The 21,018-nt window shown below is 36.8% G+C and overlaps 1 protein-coding gene and 1 non-coding gene across 2 annotated transcripts in view; one reads left to right on the top strand and one right to left on the bottom strand.

The window, feature by feature from the left end:
* Positions 1-3,940: 3,940 nt before the first annotated feature.
* Positions 3,941-4,047, top strand: LOC123826501. The gene has a single exon (XR_006787066.1). It is a non-coding gene; the product is annotated as a U6 spliceosomal RNA (small nuclear RNA).
* Positions 4,048-9,273: 5,226 nt separating this feature from the next.
* Positions 9,274-21,018, bottom strand: part of RNF125 (ring finger protein 125) — a 34,117-nt gene continuing 22,372 nt past the window's right edge. The window contains exons 5-6 of the mRNA XM_045850213.1: positions 15,808-15,915; positions 9,274-13,102 (exon numbers count right to left, since the gene is read on the bottom strand). Coding sequence (XP_045706169.1) covers positions 13,016-13,102; positions 15,808-15,915 — 195 coding nt within the window. The 3' untranslated portion in view covers positions 9,274-13,015. The remainder of the gene's footprint in view (positions 13,103-15,807; positions 15,916-21,018) is intronic.

Below are 21,018 nucleotides of genomic sequence, written 5' to 3'. Positions count from 1 at the left end.
CTGAGGTACAATGAAACTTGGCCATCCTACAGTTATCTATTAATGAAGATGACTCTGGCCCATCTCAGCTGACTCAAGGCTTTATGGTGTCCCTGGTTGATTTAGCCTCACCAACACTTTAGAACCCTCTGAATGTCTATGGCAATCATCTTCTAGTTCCTTGACCCTTGACATGGCAAGTGCCTTAGTACAGCCTTATACTCACTGTCAACACAGCATTGCCCATGGCATTCTTTCCAGTCCTTGCCTCTGCCACTCTGGGAGGGAGACTTATTCTGCACAAACATCCTATGTCACTAGATTTCCTTGAATTGTTGACCCTTGTGTTGGTTCTGAACAGCCTGTAAGGCCACATGCTTCCAGCTCCCTATCCCTCAACACTACCCTCAACCTAGCTAACAGACCTTCCCGCCACTGTCTCTTTTTCAACCGCATTCGTTCCAAATGGAAAGAATGGACTAAATCCTCCCCACTTACTGATGATTGGGACCTCCCATATGCAAAACTATCTAATCAAATCCACTAGGCCAGGTAGTTAGCACCCTAAAAGGATAAATGACTAGATTTAGAAAGTTAGTTTCTTCCTTGACAAAGCCTGGCTTTGTCTTACTACAGAGCATGAAAAGCCTGTTTTTCTGGTAAAAGTGGTTGCCTTTGAAGAAGTGAACTGGAGAGCTGAGGAATGGAACAGGAGGGAGTCATGTTTCACAGGTTACCAGTTACCATTTGGTGTCTCTTCAGATTGGTACCATGTGCAGTGGTAACATTCAGCTGGTTTGCACAAGCATGGCGCTGCTAGTCCTTTTTCAGCCTGTCTTTTCTGATTGGCCAATAGTCTGTCCTGCATGGCCAGTTGTTAATTTAATTCCAGTTGTTAAATATTTCAAACATTATGACTATGTACAGAAATAAACCTATGCAGTGAAGGCCAATCATTTAATTATTCAAGCTTGTGTTAGGAATGTTCTTGAAAAAAAAAATGAGCAACGTTCTTTTCATTTCTGTTGAGTTAATCCTAATTTCTTCTTTTTCCTACCTCACCCCACCCAACACAAAACAGATGGATGCCTCAGGCCAAGTAGTAAGGAAGTCAAGTGAATAACAATGTGAAAGGGAAACTATAACAGGTACCATGTTCTATCAAACATTCATAAACCCCTTTTCCATCCCCCACTCTAACAAATCGTGATCATTATTCAGGTATCTTCTCTCCTTCTCCCAACTATGTGCCTTAGGAGGCAACATTCATTCCCAGCTCAAGGGGAGAAACCATAAGTGAGTTGGGCCAGTCTGGATGGGCCATTTCCATTTCTTGCCAGTGATTTAGGCTTGGCCATGTATTAATAACTCAGTTATGACTAAGGAGTTTGTGAGGGGAATTCTTCTGAGGGGCTTCAGCAAGCATTTCACTGAAGGAAAAACCAGGCAAATAGGAATAAACAATTCCGTGCTATGTCCGAATGTTTTCCTTTCTGTGCTGCCCGAAACTCTGCAACTATCATGAAACCATGCACACAGTATGTCAATGTACTGAAGATGGCAGAGCTGAAAGATGGAAAGAATGTCTTTCCTTGATGTAGTTGAGCCATTTAGTTAGGCCCTTCTAGTTTAAGCCATTCTCAGTTGGCTCTTGTATCATTTGTACCTCAAAGGGTCTAAGCTGGATGTTTGCTTCTTGATTCTCAAGATCCATTTCCCCAGTAGTTGCCTGTTCTGCTGTATTGCTGGAGCTCACCCTTACAAACTGTTTCCTGTTTTTCCTTGCTAACTGACTTCTTGATATATTCAGTCAATGGGAGGCACTGATGAGAGAGACTGGAAGGAAGAAGTCAAGGTATTTCTCCCTCTCTGATATTGTGATTTATAATAAATATATATTGAGTCTTTGGCCCCATTTCTGGCACAGAGCTCCTAAAACCTTTGGAATTTCCTAAGTGACGAAAATGGTAAGGGTATCTTTTGTTATGTTAATGAGGTGAATTTTGGAAGGCCCCTAGATTGCCTGAGGATGAGCACTGATCACCACAAGAAACAACCATGTGATTAAAGGGTTGGAATTTTAAGATACCTAGACCTGCAGGGAAGAGGAGCTAGAGATTAAGTTCAATTAAAATGACCAATGACGTAATCATTGATGCCTTGGTAATGAAGCATCCACAAAAACTTAAAAGCACAGGCTATGTAGAGCTTCCAAGTTAGAGATTGAAGAGATACTAGGCTACTCAGAGAGCAAGGAAGCTCTGCACCCTTGTGTCCATACCTTGCCCTGCTCATCTCTTTATCTTGCTGTTCCAGAGTAATATCATTTTGTAGTAAACTGGTAATCTAGTGAGTAAACTGGTTTTCTGAGTTTTGTAAGCCGCCTTAGCAAATGAATCAAACCTAAGGAATGGGTAGTAGGAACTTCTGATCCATAGCCAATCAGTCAGAAGCTCAGGTGACAACCTGAACTTCCAATTAGCATCTTTGGGGGTGGGGGGGGCAGTCTTGTAGGGCTGCTCCCTAAACCTGTGGGATCTGACACTTTCCAGGTAGATAGATAGTCTTGGAATTGAGTTGAATTATAGGATACCTAGCTGATATTCAGAATTGCTTGGTGTGGGGGATACACCTTTCCACCCACACAATGGAGTTGAGTGACAGAATATTACCTTTTCTCTGCTTCTGTCAGTGGCTTCACTTCTTTCATGGTTTCAGCTTCTGTGAGTCTGCCCTTTCCTCTAGGGTCCCAGGTCCTCTGGGCAGTCCCTGTCTTTTCTCAGTTGCTTCTGTGTTTGCCACACTGTCATCCTTGGTCTTTCAGCAATTCCAACATCTTCGTAGTTAGTTTTTCATATTAAATGTCCTCTTTTGAATTACTGAGAGTTCTACTTTTCTGATTGGACCCTGACCCATTTTCCTAACTGAATCAACACTTTAGGAGAGGGGAAGGCAATTGTGAAACACTTCAAAAGTATTTCTTTTTCCAAAAGAGAAGGAACTTAATTACTTTCCATTACAGGTTTTAATTTCCTCTTCACAACTCAGCAAATTAGCACAAATGGAAACTTAAAAGTAAAATTAAGTATAGAAAATAAAGGAATTTATCCTTTTTTAGTGTACCTCAGTTTGGGACAGTTAAAATTCAACTTTATAAATGTCATTATGAATATGCATTTTCATGCTGTTGACATTTAATTTCATGTCAACTGTATTTTATGTACTATTATAGAGCTGTCATTTTAAATAATATTCCTATTAGTAATCCAGTGGCCCTATGTATCTTGTGCAATCCAGTGTCTATGTTACAATTGATTAGAATAGAGATGTATATAGTCCAAATTTATGCTAGTCACAGTTTCCCAAGAATGTAGAATTCAGATCCCTACATTCGGAAGTTGTGTTAACACAGGCCGAGGGGCAGCTGTTTTCTCCCTTGGCCAAGCAGAGAAAGTCAATCAGTAGAGAGAGAACAAGCTAACAATGAAACAGACATTGTGACTGCAGCTAAAGTTGTTTCACTGAATAAGGTATGCGGCTGTTGGAGCAGGCAGAGCCATAGACTGACCAGAAATGACAACAGATTTCAGCAAATCAGCTCACGTTCCAACTTTTCTTCGATTTTTTTTATTAATCTTTAAGAGAAAGAAATTTAAAGATAAAATATCCCTTGCCTCTACCACTCTTTTTCTCTCCAACTTTCTCCCTTCCTCCCTCCTCGTTATTTTTTTCTTTTTTCCTTTTTTTCTTTTCTGTACACATTTATTGATATCTTCTGGTTATTTTCCTATCCTGAGCTCATAGCCAGGATAAAGGCAGCTATAACAAGATTAGCCTAGTGTAAGAGTGGAGGCAAAATCCTAACACCCGTTTTAAAAAACAAACAAAGCCTAATTTGGGGGAAAATAGAACATTCCAGCACATATACAGCCTTCTTTCTATACATAAAGTTCAGTTATTCGTGCTCACTTTGGCAGCACATATACTAAAATTGGAACAATACAGAGAAGATTAGCATGGCCCCTGCGCAAGGATGACACGCAAATTCGTGAAGCGTTCCATATTTTTAAGGACACATGGTCATAAACTAAGGGGAGGGTGGTAATGGGAGGGAAGTGGGGAGGGGTGGGAGGGGGGCTGGATTGGGAGTAAAAAGGAGAAAACTGTATTTGAACAATGATTAAAATAAAATTTTTTAAAAAAAGGAAAAAAAATAAACTTCAGTTATTCCAGCCATTCCCCCTTCAGTACATATGCATTAACTACTTCCTCAAAAGGAGACAATCCAATTCCCTACCAGCTATGCTTCCAGAAGCAATGTCATGAGGTCACTATTCCAGTCCAATGTCTCTTACTTTTACTATTAATTGAGTCTTAATCTGGTCCAGTTTTAACATTTCATGATCCTGCAGCCTTAGACTAAATCACAAATGTGAGTCCTATCAACAATCACCTCTATGTACTGCAATGCAGAGCAAATTACAACTACAATGAAAACTTCCATAGAACATGGAGAAAGGAGAAGAAACCATAGGATATGTACCATCTGCTGCTGGACAGAGTTAATGAAGTAAAGCACAGAACCACTGAGTCTCATGGGCATTATTTGTTTGACCTGGCAGTGATGAGAATTCTATTGTCAACCAATGGGGCCCTCTGATATTGCTTACTGGGATCATTTCTATTGACAGGGAAATACCTAAAAGGACATTAGAGTATCTGACCCTCTTTGGGGAGAGAGAAGTGGTATATCTCATTTGAAACTCGCTTTTTGTTGAAGGTACTGTGGTACAAAAATGGCCTGAGGCTTTCTAAGGAATTAAGACATTCTGACCTGTGGACTTTAATAAATTACAGGGTTTTTACTGGGCCTACAAGTCTAATAAATTCTAATAGTCACCTTCTATCCGTTTCATCGTAGGAGAAGTTCCTAAAAGTAAATACTAAAAGCTTTGTTATGTCAGCAGGGCTGTTAAATTGAAAATCCAAAACAGGGCTATACTCACTAGATTTTCTGTTTGTCAGCAGAAACTCTGGGGGCAACACATACCCAGTTTACTCTGTTTGACAAACTCTGTCTCAGGACAGGGTGAATGAAGAAATTTGGCTAGGCTGGCAGAGAGCCCTTCTCTGTCTTCTAAAATATCACTCCCCACCAACCTGAATTCCAGTTCGGTGTGTATTGCAATGGTAGTGCCATTCTGTTCTCAGGATGGGAGCCAGGGTACTGCAAATCCTCCATTAACTCACATTTTGAATTAATCCTCCAGGATCTCACATTTTCTGTCAGCATTTCAATTTTATACACAGAAAGGGAAGTGAATCAGAGAATGAGACTTCTGCCCCTTAGGCCAGCAAACTATTACTTATTTGATTTGGACCTCAGCATTCTCAATTCCCAACTCTTCTTTTTCTCTACCGACATCCAGGAAGATCTTGATGGGAGCATGCAAAATTTTTGTTGGCATTCAGGAAAAATCAACACTTGATTTACAAGTCTGGGTCAAATCAGGAAAGAAAAATTTGAACATACACAGTAATTCAAACAGAAGATTTCATATAATGTTAACTCTAATACACTGGTATAAGAAATAGAGAAATCTACAGAATATAGGTATCAGTGCTCCTTTTCTATACTGAAACGAACACTGGATAGAACATCAGTATGGTTCCTATGCAAGGATGACACGCAAATTCATGAAGTGTCTTTTTGGAATATAGAGTTGAAATAAAGTATCCAAAGAAGGGCTCTACCACTACCATCACCACTAGGGCTAAGATTCTGACCTTGCTGGAGAGGTCCCAGCTGTGGCTCACTGGATGGTAGAGATGTCCCTGTGGTACCATGCTGTCAGAACTTGCTGGAAATCTGTCCTCTAGGGTCCAAGGGAAAACTATTTGTTCACAAAGAAGTATCTCATGGGAAGTATTCTGCTATAGTACACTCCAGAGAAATGTTGGAGGAAGCCTCTATATGCAGGGGGCTGCTGGCCACAGGGCACTGCCCAAGCTGGGGCTGGCCCTGTGAGTTACAGGAAACAAAACCCTTTTCCTCCAGCAATTTCTCTCTAGTGCTCTCTATTGGAAAATCTTAACTATTGTGCCACCTGGCAAAAGAAAAATATTTAAAGGGCCCATTTCATTTTAATAGAGCAGGCAAAAAAGAGTAAATTTAGACTTGAGAATGAATAGGTGAAAACTGACATATTGATACTGACCCATTGTTGACATTGTGCTCCTAAGTCCTCTAAAGCCTCCGTGACCATATGCCTTGAGCCTTCTACATACAAAATCTGAAGTTCTTACCCCACAATGCAGGAATCTTCACTGCCACGCACCCTCAACCTAGCCACAGCTCAGCTACTTCTCCATTTTCTCTTATGATCTAAAGTAATGATCCCACTTCTGGTATTGATTTTTATATCACTTAAGACTCTTAGGTATAAATTACAGAGCCAAACTTGAACTAGATAAGGAGGTAAATGAATTTTAAGGAATCAGAGATACAGCATGGAATCCACATTAGTCAAATTTTGGGGGGGTTGCAAGTGATAGAAATACAATAAATAGGTTTCTCCAGCTCACATCATTCCAGCAGTAAGGCTAAGATAATGCATGTTTGAAACCAGAGGCTCAAAATATATCAGGATTTAGTTTCTCACTTTCTCTTGGCTCTGTTTTGCTTGGGTTGACATTAGTCTCAGGAAAACTCTTCTTCCCTGGTGGTCCCCGAATGCTAACTTTTTTGAGATCAAGATATTCAGTGTGAAAAACAACAGCAACAACAGTAAGAACTGCCTTCTCTTCCTAGGGAGTTTCTTCCGAAACCCCTTTAATTAAGTGATACTAACCCAGATTGGTGACTAAAGTAATTGTAATAATGTACAACTACTGCATCTGGGGAAAAAGCAGCAAATAAAGTTGTGTGCCTTAAACCTCAACAGAAGTCTTGAGAGAGACCAGTGGGCAGAAAAAATAGCAATAGGGAGCAGAGTTCTTCAGTCTCTATATTTAAATAATTTGTTTTTGAAACCTTAACGGTTTGCCAGTGAGATAATACTTCTTTGCTAAATGTCACCAACAATTAAAAGTTTCCAAACTAAGTGGCATAGAAATATATATATACACCATGCTATCTGGTTTACATGCATACCAATTTTGTTTATTGTGATAAAAAATACATAAGTTACCATTTTAACTATTTTTAAGAGTATACCACAGTAGTGTTAACTATGGTCCTTGTTATGCAACATGCCTCCAGAGCTCTGTCGTTTTCTGAAACTCTATGGAAAACCTAACTCTCCTTTTCCCCCTCCCACTGGCCCCTGGCAACCACCATTCTATTTTCTAAGAGTTTGACTACTTTATTTTTTTTTTAGGTAGACTATTGTTTTTCTTTTTAAGGTAATTTTAAAATCAGAATGCCTCAAGGGTGAAACTTCTGTAGAACACACCCTTGAAATACTGGCGAAAGACAGTATGGTTTTATATGTGTCTTGACCTTCTTGCAGACATTATTATATGTGGAAAGGACAAAGTGAAATACACTTAGAAGGTATCAAAATAGAGTGGAAATAAGAACTAAACATTTTCTTCATTTTATCTGTTTACTGGGGTTAAACAAGTTTATTTGGCTACCTAGGTTAACTATGTAGCAAGTTACTACACTGTATAATCTGGAGCAAATTAAACTCAGCAACTATTATATATATAAAGTGCAGTTGTGCTTCAGAATTAACACCATACCTCTAATATTACTGAATGAAGGCAAATGAGTGCTGCTTTTCCTTTAAAGGTTATACCACTGGACTGAATCTTTGCTTTAGAACTCTAAGGAAAAAAGTTGTTTGGTAATTTGGTTCACTTGGCAGGTATATCTCTAAAGAGAAAAGATGCATCTCTGGGTTGAAGACCTTATGCATTAAGAACATCTTGTCTATGCTTCTCAAACTACAACTTATTCACTAATTATTCATCAGGTATTTATTGAGTGCCTGTAGGTGCACAGCACTGTGTGCTAAATTCTGGGGAAACAATAATGAGCAAATTCAGTCATAGTGCTGCTCTCTTCAATTTTGTTCCCCATATAGACTTTGCTAGTGAGAAAAGAACATACAGAGGATCTAACATGAGTAGTCTGATCCATTAGTCAGCCATTCATTTTTCTATTCAACTAACATGTTATTCTGAAGTGAATGTTTGTGTCCCTCCAAAGTTCCTGTGTTGAAACCCTAATCCCCAATAGGAGTGTATCTGGAGATGAGGCCTGTGTTACCTGTGTACCAACCACTTCTCCATCCTGTCACGATGAGAAGCACATGGTGACATATAAATGCCATGAGATCAAAGTAATCTGTAATTCTGAGGTTAGACAACAGCTGCCTGGAGTATACCCAGGTTCCACAGTATACCTGAGTGCTGGGATACGGGGTTTTGATAACCACAGCATGACCTGATCTGTCTTGACCAATTGCTCCTTGGGTTCACCTTCACTGAGCCTTATATGGTTGCTTTGTGGGCAATGATTTGCCTTAATCAAGACCCACATGTGGCTTTCTCTGAAAGTTGCAGGATTAAAATACCAGGTTATTTTGTAGTAATAAGGTAAAAATAGGTATTTCTTAGCCTGAAGGATCTCAGATATAGGTGACCCTCTTTAATGTCGTTTACTTCAATAAAGATAGTCTAGATAACAATGGTAAGCCTTCCCAACTCGTCCTGGTACCCTCTCTCAGGATGTCACTCATCATAGGTCAGGTCAATAGTACTTGTGTTCTGGTCTGTATCTCTTGTGAAAAATCTAAAGGGCTTTCATATGTTTGAGCATATTCTGAACTGTGGTACAAATGACAGTTACAGCCACCTAAAAGTTAGTATGTATCACTATTTAGCAGAGGATAAGAGTTCATCTACATTTTACCTAAATTTCAATGAAGCCCCTTGGAAGCAGAACCAGTAACTCCATGGTGATCAGCATTACTTTGACCTAAATCAGGGTTACTAAACCTCAACACTGTTAACATTTGGGCCACGGCAATTCTGTCTTGAAGGGGCTGTCCTGTACATTGTAGAATGTTAAGCAGTATCCTTGACCTCTATCCACATCCCTGGCCAACAGCAACCCCAGTTATGACTACAAAAAATATCTCTAGACACTGCCAAATGTCCCCTGAGAGGCCTATATGAAAGTGTATTTTTGTGATAAATATTACTGAATGATGACAATTTTAAAAGCTTATTTGGTTTGTGTAAAAAATTATCAAGATGAATATTTAAGAATAGACACAATAGACCTTTTAATGAAAGTAATGGTCCTGCCATTCTTTATTTCTCACAATACATATTTACAGAAGAAAAAAAGAACTGTACATTTTAAATTCTGATCATTATACAGATTTCTTTTTGCAGTTGCATAAGAAAAGAATCGATCTCAATGACTTTTTAAAATAACTTCAATGCTTAAAGGTACAAATTATATAATAAACATTCAGTAACTGCAGTAAGCTCACTTAAAAATGAAAGACACTTAGCACCCAGTAAAAGTAATGAAGCAACATTGTTGGAGCCACAGTATCTTAGGAGTTCTGACCTAGAGCTATCTTTACCATAGATTCACAGGTTCACAATCCAGCTTTCAATCTACATTATAAAAACCTGGATAAAATAATACATGAAAGTAAAATCTCCACAGGTTTTTGTAGGGCTAGAAGAATTTAGCTTTTGAAGAATAACATGTGAATCAGATTTCCTCTCTAAAGCCTTGAAAAAGTTGCATCTTGAGGCACTATTAACAAAGTGAAATTTTCATTAATAGTCAACTTCATATATTGGTTTTAATTTTTTAAAACAATAAATTTTAAGTTCCTTTTTTATCAGAAGTTAAAGGCACAGTAAAACAATGAATATTTGCACTTGACCATTTTAGAACTCAAAATAATTCCAAAGGCAAAATAATTCAGGCGTCCAGCACCTAATTTTTCCTGTAAGGTGGCAAAATTATCAAGCGAGGAATCCAGGCAGGATGCAGAATTGCTGCATTGAGGTCAACAGTGGTAGGTGACTTAAAGCTTTACTTAAAATATGGTATTTAAAATTTTAAAGTTTTTTCAAGTTTCACAGATTTAAAGATGACTTTTGTATTGCTCTAATAAAGATTTATTTTCTGGATAGTTAGTACTAATGCTCAGAAGTATATTTCTTTTACTTTTCAGGGACTAGATTTTCAGTCTGATGATTACTTCTGAAAAGTTCCTCTCCTTTTGCACTTGTCCAACGGGTTTGAGTTTATTGGATAATCCAACCAAATTGGAGGAAGAGAGGTTGTGAAACTAAAAATCTGTTGTTACTTGTTCACAGATGCGAAGTCAGTATCTAACTAGAAGGAAATAAAGCCCTCTAAACTTCATCAGCTTTATGCTTTTCTAATTCCCTTGTAGTGGAAGGCCAAATTGTAAGTTAAGACTTTTAAGCAGTAATGGATAGTTTATTATAGATATTTTGGGCACCATGACTGTATGTAAAAAAGAAGTTTATAAGTAATTATAATTTAAAAGCTAACTGCAGCCAAATAACATTTTAAATAGTTTAATGGCTTGATTTCCAGATGGAAACATTATTCTTTTTTCTGGATTCATCATTACAGAGTCAGATATGAAAAACAGAGCTATCAAATAAGGACTGGTGGCAAGCACTGAACATAGTTACTTAAAAAACTAAGACTAAATGGTGGATACAGAAAGAGAGTATAGTATGTTATTACCATACCAGTATGTTCTGAAAATGTTAATATACTACAACTTTAAAAAACAGAGAATGGGGAGAGCAAATAAAAAATGTTTAATTGTTTTAAATATTTGAGGTGCTTGTATTAGTGCTATTATTCTGAGACTGTAGCATGTGTAAGATAGATAAAGAAATGAGTATCTGTAGGATATTCTAATTCTGTTGTGGCCCGTGTCTTGAAAACCAGGATTCTCAGTATAGAAAAATGAAGACAGTTGAAACAGAAAGGATAGGTAAAAACCATGTAGTACTCAATTTGATTTGGAAGTATCAAAATAAACTCATGAAGCAATTTATCTTTAAAAGACAAATATTCCTAGCTTTCTCCCAGAAACAATGGCAAATCTAGTGGCAATGAGCATAACAGCCCCAATTATAGTTTTGAAATACCATTTCTCACTGAAAATGTCCAGGCTTCTTTGCAAAATGGCCAATTCCAGGTCTGGGGGGAGAAACATACAAATTGAGCCTGGAATATTTTGTCATATGAAACAGCAAGGGAGCTATTAAAGATTGCTAGAGTAGTGTCAAAAGGACTCAGAAACAACTTGATGAGGCACCCAATGGACAGAGATGGGACAATTTGAGCTTTAATAAGGTAATATTGAAAATGGATTAAACTCTATGAAATATGTTTGAATCCATGAGTTAGTTCACAATACTTAAAAAAAGGGCTCACTAGAAGATGATAAGATGCAATTTTATTATCTTGAAAATTGGTAAATAAAGGGAAAAATTCAAATCTTTGTTTTCCCCTTTCTATATGAATATTACCACTGGATAACGAAATCATAAATGTGGGGAAACATCTCTTTACAAAAACATTCCGAGTAATAAACAGAAGAGATGACAGAATATTCTCCAACCCACAGTACATCAATGGACCTAAATAAGCACTATCAGTTTTTGCTGACATCAAAAAAGAGAGAAACAGACATTTACATGTCCTCTGATGAAAGGACACATCATGACCTACAGTCTTGCCAAAATCTTTTCAAACCTCTGGATCCCTGTGTCAATATGCAGAGGACAGAGGAACATGCTAAGTTGTGTCCTGAGTCTGCAATCAGTAATACTAATAGAGACTGTGGGAAACTCTGGAAGTCGTAAGACCAGGTTCTTCAACAAGTAAATTTCAAGAAAAAGAAAGAAGAAGGAACATATTGATTATAAAGGAATGTAAAAAGGAATGTTATTATATCTATTAACAATTTTAAGAGGATAAGATAAAAAATTAGTGTGTAAAGATACACACTTGCATAACAGAATACTAAAGAAATGCAAAGAAGTGATTAACTGGTGAAATCAATGTAGTGGTTACTTTCATGGGGCTGGTGAAGAGGTTGTGAACTGTCATAGCACACACAGAGGACATCCAGGGTGGCTGGCAGAGTTCTAAAAGAGTGTTTCCCCATCACAATGTAATGATCTATTCATTGTTTGGTTTTCAATATTTATCTTTTATAATTTTTCTAAAGGGTAAAAGAAAAATAACATCAAAGCCCTTTGGGTTTTCCACTAAAAATTATGGAAGTGAATACTTCTACTGTAAATATGAGCTGATGATTCTTAAGAAATTACCTACATTATAGAAATATTTCTAAATAATAAGCTACAAATATTTGAAAAATATAATACTAAATTCTTAAATGTGCAGTTATAAAAAGTAAAAGAACTAAGCATTCATTCCTAACACAAAATTAATTTTGTTACATTATGTTATACAATTGGGTTAAATGGACTTCATTGATGTCCAAAAATTTCCTTTCCTACCATACAAGGTTATTCATGTTATTATATTAGTGATTAGAACATGAACAATTGAAATAGATTTCATATTTCCTTGGATGTCCACAATTTGTTTCACTTTCTATCTTTTCACATAGAACAAAGATTAGTTATCTTGCCCAACCATGGTGGCATTTATTAATACATGGGATTATACACTGTGTTATCCAACTGGCCAATAAAGAGCCTTCACCCACAAATTCCAGCCTTATGTTCTCTTTCATATATTAATGGCTGATGGAGATTGTTTGTTGTTGTTAAGTATCTAAGAAACTCAGGGATGTGAAACAGACTTAAACCATCAAAATGAAAGCAGTTTTAAAATGCAAATAACAACAAACGTGGACAAACATAACTGTCGTACATTTTTTCCCATCAAACATTGACAATTTCCCTCCAACCGTTCAAGCAGCATCTTAACAAGTGGTACGATTGTATGATTTGCTTCCTTTTCCTTTCAATAACATTATGTGGTGTTCGAGTGATTCACATATTCCAGAAGTGACCGGTCTAATACCCTTCGAATAAGAGCTTCCTCAATTATATTAAAATCCTACAAGTAAGAAAAATAATTAGAAACATACAATCAGAGATAGTTTTCACAAACTGAAAAAGGAGGGTCGTTGTAATTCCTCATTTTGCAGGAAACTAAAGCCCTAGGTTTAGTGACCTATCTGGACTTCCACAAAAATGTCAAAGTGTTGTCAAAGAACCTAGGACTTTTGCTTTGGGTCCAGTGCATTTTCTACTTCATTTTACTGCCTATAAATTAACCAGTTATTGTCATCATAAAATAATCTTGATTTGGAATTTAAAGCTTTTTAAGTCTGATCTAATGAGTAGTTTTTGGTCAACATTACAAATACTGGTCAGAGAGCTAGGTTCCACATAAACAAGTAATGTGGAGTATAGTTAAGACATTTCCACATGATTCACCAGTGGCACTACTGGATTATCTAGCTGAAAACAAAACTCTCTTTCTTTTGCCTTCCTATGGTCAAAATGGCATTCAAAACTTTGTCAGCACATTCTGTAAACAAAAAACAAAAACTATTAAGAGCTCTATCCTTTGCAACCCATCTCCTCTTTAAAAAAATACAAAAAAAAACTCCTAAAAGCTAAAAGAAAGAAAGAGGGAGGGAGGGAGGAAAAAGAAAGACAAAAAGTAAAAGTCTCTATTTGAAGTCCATTCTGAAACATAAAACTATAAGGACAAATAAAATTCAAAGGAGAGCCACAAAGAATGGAAGAACATAAGATCTGGGGCTTGATACTGGTTGTTTCTTAGGCAATTTATTAACATTTGAATTTCAGATATTTCATACCTAAGTGAGGTATAATAACACAGTACTCCCTTGACGGAAGTTGTTGCAAGGAATAAAATAATACACATAAAGTGCCTAGCATAGTACTTGATAGCTGAGGAAACAAAAAATCAAAACAAAGAATGCTGTTTTATCCTCACTTCCATATCAAGAATATGGTTTTGAGTGGGTGGAAAGTATTCTCATCAAAGTGGCTTCATCCTAACTAGCCCTGAATTTGTAGTTTGAAAGATGTTACAAATGGACTGAATGTACATAGGCAGAACAGGTAATGAAATCAAGCTGGCATTTATTCTTTTTAAGAATTTTTCATTGTTACTCTATTATAGTTTTCCCAATTTTTCCCCTTTTGCCCTTTCCAGCCCATCCCACACCTCCCGCACTTCCAAGTCAATTCCCACACTGTTGTCCATGTCCGTGGGTCATTCATGCATGTTCTTTGATTAGTCCCTTCCCCTTCTTTCTACCATTATCCCCCTCAGTGTGGCTTTTAGAATATCTTATGGAGCTAAAAGAAAGAGAAAGTCCCACGTGCTGTGAAAAATGAGAACACATAGATCAGAACTATGCTCTGTCATTGAGGTCTTGTGTACTTAGGGACTAGATGACATCATTTGAGAGAAGGAGCAGAGGTTATGCAGCCACAGTGGTATAGCTTGTTCAATCCTTTGAGTATTCCTTATATCCCATCTGTTCTGTCCCCATTGCAAATTTGCCTAACATTCATGCCCACACTGTGTGTATCACTTTACATGCATTATCTCAATCTCAAAAGCTTTGGGGAGTAGGTTTTTCACTCCCTTCATTTAACAAATCAACGAAGAGAGGCTCAAAGGTTAAGTGGCCTGCCCAAGGTCACACAGTTGTGACAGAGCTGTTACTTAAATCCAGGTCAAAGCCTACGTTGTTCCTTTTATTGAATCTGGATAATTATAGCATGTGGATCAGAAAGCAAGGAGAGAATTTTCAAGTGACAGTCTTTAACAATGATTAAATTCTATCTTGAAATAGCATTTAAAAGGTCAGGAGAAATGATATGCAAATTAGAATTAGCTGTTAACACTTCATGTATTTACATAAAAGTTAACAATAAAATATTCTATTTCAGGACATGGCTTTGGTGATTCCCCCCAATAATAAGGCTAAAAGGGACTCAGAGGACAATACATTACCCTCTCGTGGCAACACATGGACCAAAGTACAACAAAGGCTACATTAACTTTTTGCTTATTATTCTCATTTCTGATCATGGGAAATACGCGTAAGTATTTGGGCTATTCATACAATACCATACTTTTCTTGCATTTCATAAAAAATAATGTAATGAGATTGGCCATACATTGTTAATTACTGATGGGTAGGTGATGGGTATATGGGGGTTTATTATACTATGCTTTCTGTCTACTTTTCCATAAGTTTAATATTTTTCATGATGAACTTTTTAAGTTTAAAAAGTTCAATAAGTGAGTTTTGTGTTTTATAAAATTTAAATTAAAAATAATGCCTGAATGTTCTACACTGATAATATCATATGTTAACAGCCATTCAATGTTCTATAAAAGCAACGGGAAGCAGAGCAAATTCATTTCACTACTGATTTGATTTCATCTCAGCTATATAAGTTTTCAAGTTCATAAAAATTATAACTACATATGGAGTAGAGACTAAAATAATCTGAAGGTGAATCTGGCTGCTTATACAATGGATAATTATATAGATTAAAAAGAAAATAACTTTGTCTAAGGCAGATAATCACTTTAATATTAATACCCAAATTTATAAAACACTGTATTTTTATGATTTCTTATTTAATGCTAATACTTAACACTTTGGCTATATCCACATTTCTTCCTAATTTTCTCCACCAGGATTACAAAGGTAAGCTTAACACAGACAGCATAAAGACAATGTAAAAGGAAAAATATATACTTACTATGAAATCATCATAAAACAGAGTGTGACTGACTTGCAAATGTCTTATTAAACTGCCATTGAAGCTGTTTGAATTCTCGTTAGGCATTAAACGGCAAAGTGGGCAGAACTGGAAATATACAAGACCAAGAGTTCAAGAAAGAATTTAAAACAATCATTAATGTCAATTAAATACTACCATTTGTGACAACATAGATTGGCCCTGAGAATGTTATGCAAAGCAAAATAAGTCAGAGAAAGGGAAGAACCATATGATTTCACTCATGTGGGACAAAAAACTGAAACTCATAGACACAGAAAACTATGGTGGTTGGTTACCAGATGAGGTGGGGAGAGCAGTAGTAAAGAACAAAGGGGACCAAATAGACGGTGACAGAAGATAATTCGACTTTGGATGGTGGGCACACAATACAATAAACAAATCATGTATCATAGAAATCTATACTTGAAATCTATATAATCTTATTAACCAATGTCACTTCAGTAAATTTAATGAAAAAATTAACCATTCAATAAAGTGAATTTTAGCTTGATGAACCTATTGACCATACCTCAGTATTATGTTTTAGAATTGTATAAACATTAAAGCAATACTGAACAAATAAAACTGCAATTTACTCTTATATGCATTTATTGCATATAATTTTGTATAGCTATTATTTTCATATTTATCCATTGATTAAACAATATTACAGTTAGTAGATGCACTGTAATGTACTTATTACATTAATAATTATACTTCTTACATTCGTTGCCTACCTCTTGAAATAAGTTTTTTGCACGTGGATATTTTATTATTACAAATGACATTATCTATAGTGTCTATCTTGGGGGGGGAATTACCTTCTTAGGATAAATGACCAGAAATGGAGATTTGTAGTCAAAGATTATGAACACTTACAGTTCATAATATCTACTGCTTTAAAGTTTTTAATTGCTACCAGCAATATAGATAACACACCAGCATCAGTTACTAGTATTTATATGTATTTTCCCAATTTAATAACCATTAATAACTCTTCAACAAAACCTTTCATTCTGAAATATTTATAAACTTCCAGGAAATTGTGAGTTTTCCCAAATGGTAACATCTTACATAACTGTAGCACCTCATCAAAATCAGGAAATGGGCAATTAACTAAACTACAGACCTCCCTTAGGTTTCACCAGTTTTTGCATGAATTCATTTTGGTGTCATGCGTGCGTGCATACGTGCATGTGTGTGGTTCCATGAAATTTTATCAAACAGAGTCATATAACCATTCACACAATCAAGTTACAGAAGTGTGCTGTCACTACAAAGGAACTCCCTAATGCTCCCCCTGGACCTCTTCTCTCTGTAACCCTGGTGTCCACTGATGTTTTCTTCATCTTAATTTCATGATTTTAGAATGTTATATAAATCAGATTATACAACATTAATCTTGTGAGATTGGCTTTTTTTCACTGAGCATAATGACCTTCAGATTCATCCCAGCTACTGTGTGTATCAACAGTTCCTTACTTTTTATTGTTAGTGGTCAACAGTCCATGGTATGGATGTACCACAGTTTATTCATTTACTTTCTGAAGGATGTTTGTTGTTTCCAGTTTTGGGATGTTACAAATAAAGCTGCAATGAATATTTGTATACAGACATCTGCATAAACATGCTTTTGTTTCTCTAGGATAAATTTCCAGGAGTCTGACTGTTGGTCATATGGCAGTGTTATAGTTAACTTGGTAAAAATCTGCCAAACTTATTTTCCAGAGTAGCTATACCATTTTATATTCTACCAGCAACGTGGGAATTAACCAGTTTTTCCTCATTTTTGCCAGCATTTGGTACTGTCAATATTTTTTTTATTTTAGTCATTTTGATAAATGTGTAGTGGTATTTCATCATGGTTTTAATTTGCATTTCCCCAATGGCTAATCCAAATGACTCTTTTAACATAGGCTTCTTTATTACATTTTAACCTAGGCTTGTGTTTTTTATTTTTTTTTAATATTTTATTTATTTACTTTTTAGAGAGAGGGGAAGGGGGAAGGGAGAGAGGAAGAGAGAGAAAGAAACATCAGTGTGTGGTTGCCTCTCACGTGCCCCTCACTGGGGAGCCGGCCTGCAACTCAGGCATGTGCCCTGACTGAGAATTGAATCAGCGACCCCTTCATTCACAGGCTGACACTCAATCCACTCAGCCACACCAGTCAGGGTGGCTGTGGTTTTTTTTTTTATTCCATTTCTTCATGTATTCACTTATTAAAACATGAAATGCAGAATCATTACTGACTGCCAAGTATGTGTTAGCATTAAATTAGGTGTTATTCTCAACTGATCCTCATAACCATTGTTAACTGTTACCCTTATTCTGTTGAGGAACCCAATTTCATGGAGGAAGAAAACAGCTTAAATTTATACCACTGTAAGTATCAGAAGTGAACACTGGGCCTCCAAAAGACAATCCAATGTTCTTTTAATATTATAACAATGTCTACTTTATCAGTTTAGATAATGTCTTTCTTTGAATTTAAATGAGGTCCTCATGTAATTCTTTTCTTTTTTAAAATTTATCAAATTTAGAGAGAGAGAGGAAGGGGGAGGGAGAGAGAGAGAGAGAGAGATTTGTTTTGCCACTTATTTATGCATTCATTGGCTGATTCTTTTTCCACTTATTTATGCATTCATTGGCTGATTCTTTTATGTGCCCTGACTGGGAATCGAACCTGCAACCCTGGTATATTGGGCCGATGCTCTAACCAAATGAGCTACACAACCAGGGTTCTTTTCTTTCTTATTGTTTTATGGGGCAGGGCATGGGGGGAGGTGTGTATGTGTCCTAGTTTTAATATGTTCAATTGTTTTAAATAAAGTCCATTCTTGAATTTTGCTCTACTCCATTATTCCTTAAGTCTTAATTTTAATAAAATTACTATTTCTTTATAATCATTTATGATTTTCTGATGCACTAGCTATCTTGGTTAAATGGCAATACTGGCTATCCAAGATAGCACTTAATCTACCCTAGGACCCCTATGTAGTAATGTGAAAAGGGCTGAGAACAAGAAATATTTCAACAGAAAAGTTAACAAATTTTTGTGGTGTTGAAACACCCACTAGTTATAGAAATGTATTCATTCAACACTTCTACTGTGCCTCTACTATGTGCTAGGCACATGGAATATGAAAATCCAGTAAGATAGGGTTGTTTTGCATGGGCTTTGAAGTCAAAGAGCCTAGAGTTCAAAGCCTAACATCAGCTGTGTGACCTTCAGCATTCAAGTTCCCTCTTCTGTGCAACAAAGATTCCACCATCTATCTAGTAGAGCAGTTATGATATTTAGAGGTACTATCCTTAATGGGATGGGTACATTGTTAGTATTTAATAAATGCTATGTAGTTGCTACCACTTGATCCCTGTCCTTAAATAGCTAGAGTTCCCTGAGGAAAGGAACTATATGTGTCCCAGTCATTCTCATAGTCTCAGTACCTGGAAAATAGTTTCCAATTTCATTCCAGCCTCTCATTGACTTAACCATGGCAAGTAATTAATCTTAACCTATAAAAACAAGAATTATCTCTATTTTTGCAGGGTTCTTGGTAGATTTAAAGTAGTACATTATGTAACATTATGAAGCTCAGTAATTATATTAGCTCAGTCCATGGCACAAATAATAAATGGTTACTATTATTCTTACTTATGCAGATACTTTCAGTACAGCACAGCAAGTGCTAAATTCAAGATACGAACTGTTCAAGACCTGAAAAGGGAATCATTAATTTTGCCTAGGAAATCAGGAAATGATTCATCTGATGGAGTCTTGAGGAATGAGTCAGTCATGCTACAGGAGGGTCATTACAGGCAGAGGAATCTGTGGGAAAAGCAAGGAAGTCCTAAAAGAAAAGAAAAAGCCTTCTACTTCACACCTGTTCCTGTAACAGAGTAACTGGGTCAGTTAAGGATGGGGGAAGAAGAGGTCATGCGAAGGTGATACGCAGAGTCAGATGAGAGTCCTTTTTCAACTATATACCTCTGCTTCCATTCAATGCTGATACAATCACCTTCTCTCTCCAGGGGATTTCTTGGCCACCCTCAGGAATCACTGTTACCAAATTTAGAATGATTTAGTTCAGCATCATATCCTTTAGATGTGGAGGGACAGAAAAGGTTGAGAACTGCCAATGCAAGGGCTTCTGAGAATCCATAAAATGTACAAAAATCTAATAGGAACATACAGCCTTGGATTATCAGTGTACTAGATGTTAGCATCTAATGTGGGTACAGCAGGACACGTTTTCCAAAACCCCTCACACCAAAGATACAAAATGGATCTGATGCTGCTCCATGGATACACGGAGCCAAGCCATCCAGTCCCAGGCCCTCTGAACTGGTCCTTATCAGGTTTCTCAAAATGACATCCCTCCCTGATCCCCTTAAAGGATAAGAGTAATAACACAGAGAACATGACTGATAGGGACAGTCAACCTTCCAATTCATCAAACCTTGCTTTCCCCCCATTTTTGTACTATTACAGGGGATCCCATAAAGAATATCTTTCTCAACAGAGGTCCTTGAAACTCTGCATTGTGATTGAAGTATATTGTTTATTGTAAAAGTTGAAATCTCTTTCTAAAGTGTGTACATGACTGATTTGATAAAGAACAGAAAAATTGGATGGGAGAATTTATTTTTTTCTGGTACCCTCTTTCTTCTCAGGTTCTAAAAGGATAGATGCCATGCAACATCATATTTCACTGTTGAGGGATTTCAGATCTGAGGATGAATTCTCAGAGTGCAAGGATAGCAGTGCACTCATGATACAAACATCTCAAGATGCAAAGGATCCAATCCTCTGGCACATCTATGACAAGGACCCTCAGCTCTATCTGTGGTTTAGATTAACTTCCACAGCAACTCAGCCAATTACAGAACACAATCCCTATGATGGCAAATGCCATTTGGGGAAGGAAATTAAAGATGACTGAATCCAACAACAAAAGAAAAGAGATATGCACTGAAATAATCACAGGTAAATAAATAACCAGAATCAAGGTAGGAGCTTAAAAGCAAATGAAAAACTTTCTCACTTGCAAAACACCTCTGCACATAGACCCTCTCTGCCCAGATAAGTCACAAATACTACCTATAGAAATAAACTGCTGTAGAGATGAATAGTTCAGGGCCCTGCCCAGGTAGCTCAGTTGGTTAGAGTGTTATCCCGATACACCAAG

This window comes from Phyllostomus hastatus, unplaced genomic scaffold (genome assembly GCF_019186645.2).
Source record: "Phyllostomus hastatus isolate PE091 unplaced genomic scaffold, TTU_PhHast_1.1 phas_contig_80, whole genome shotgun sequence".
Classification (NCBI taxonomy): domain Eukaryota; kingdom Metazoa; phylum Chordata; class Mammalia; order Chiroptera; family Phyllostomidae; genus Phyllostomus; species Phyllostomus hastatus.
Note: the sequence above shows the minus strand (reverse complement) of the source record. Positions and strands in the feature narration are given on the sequence as shown.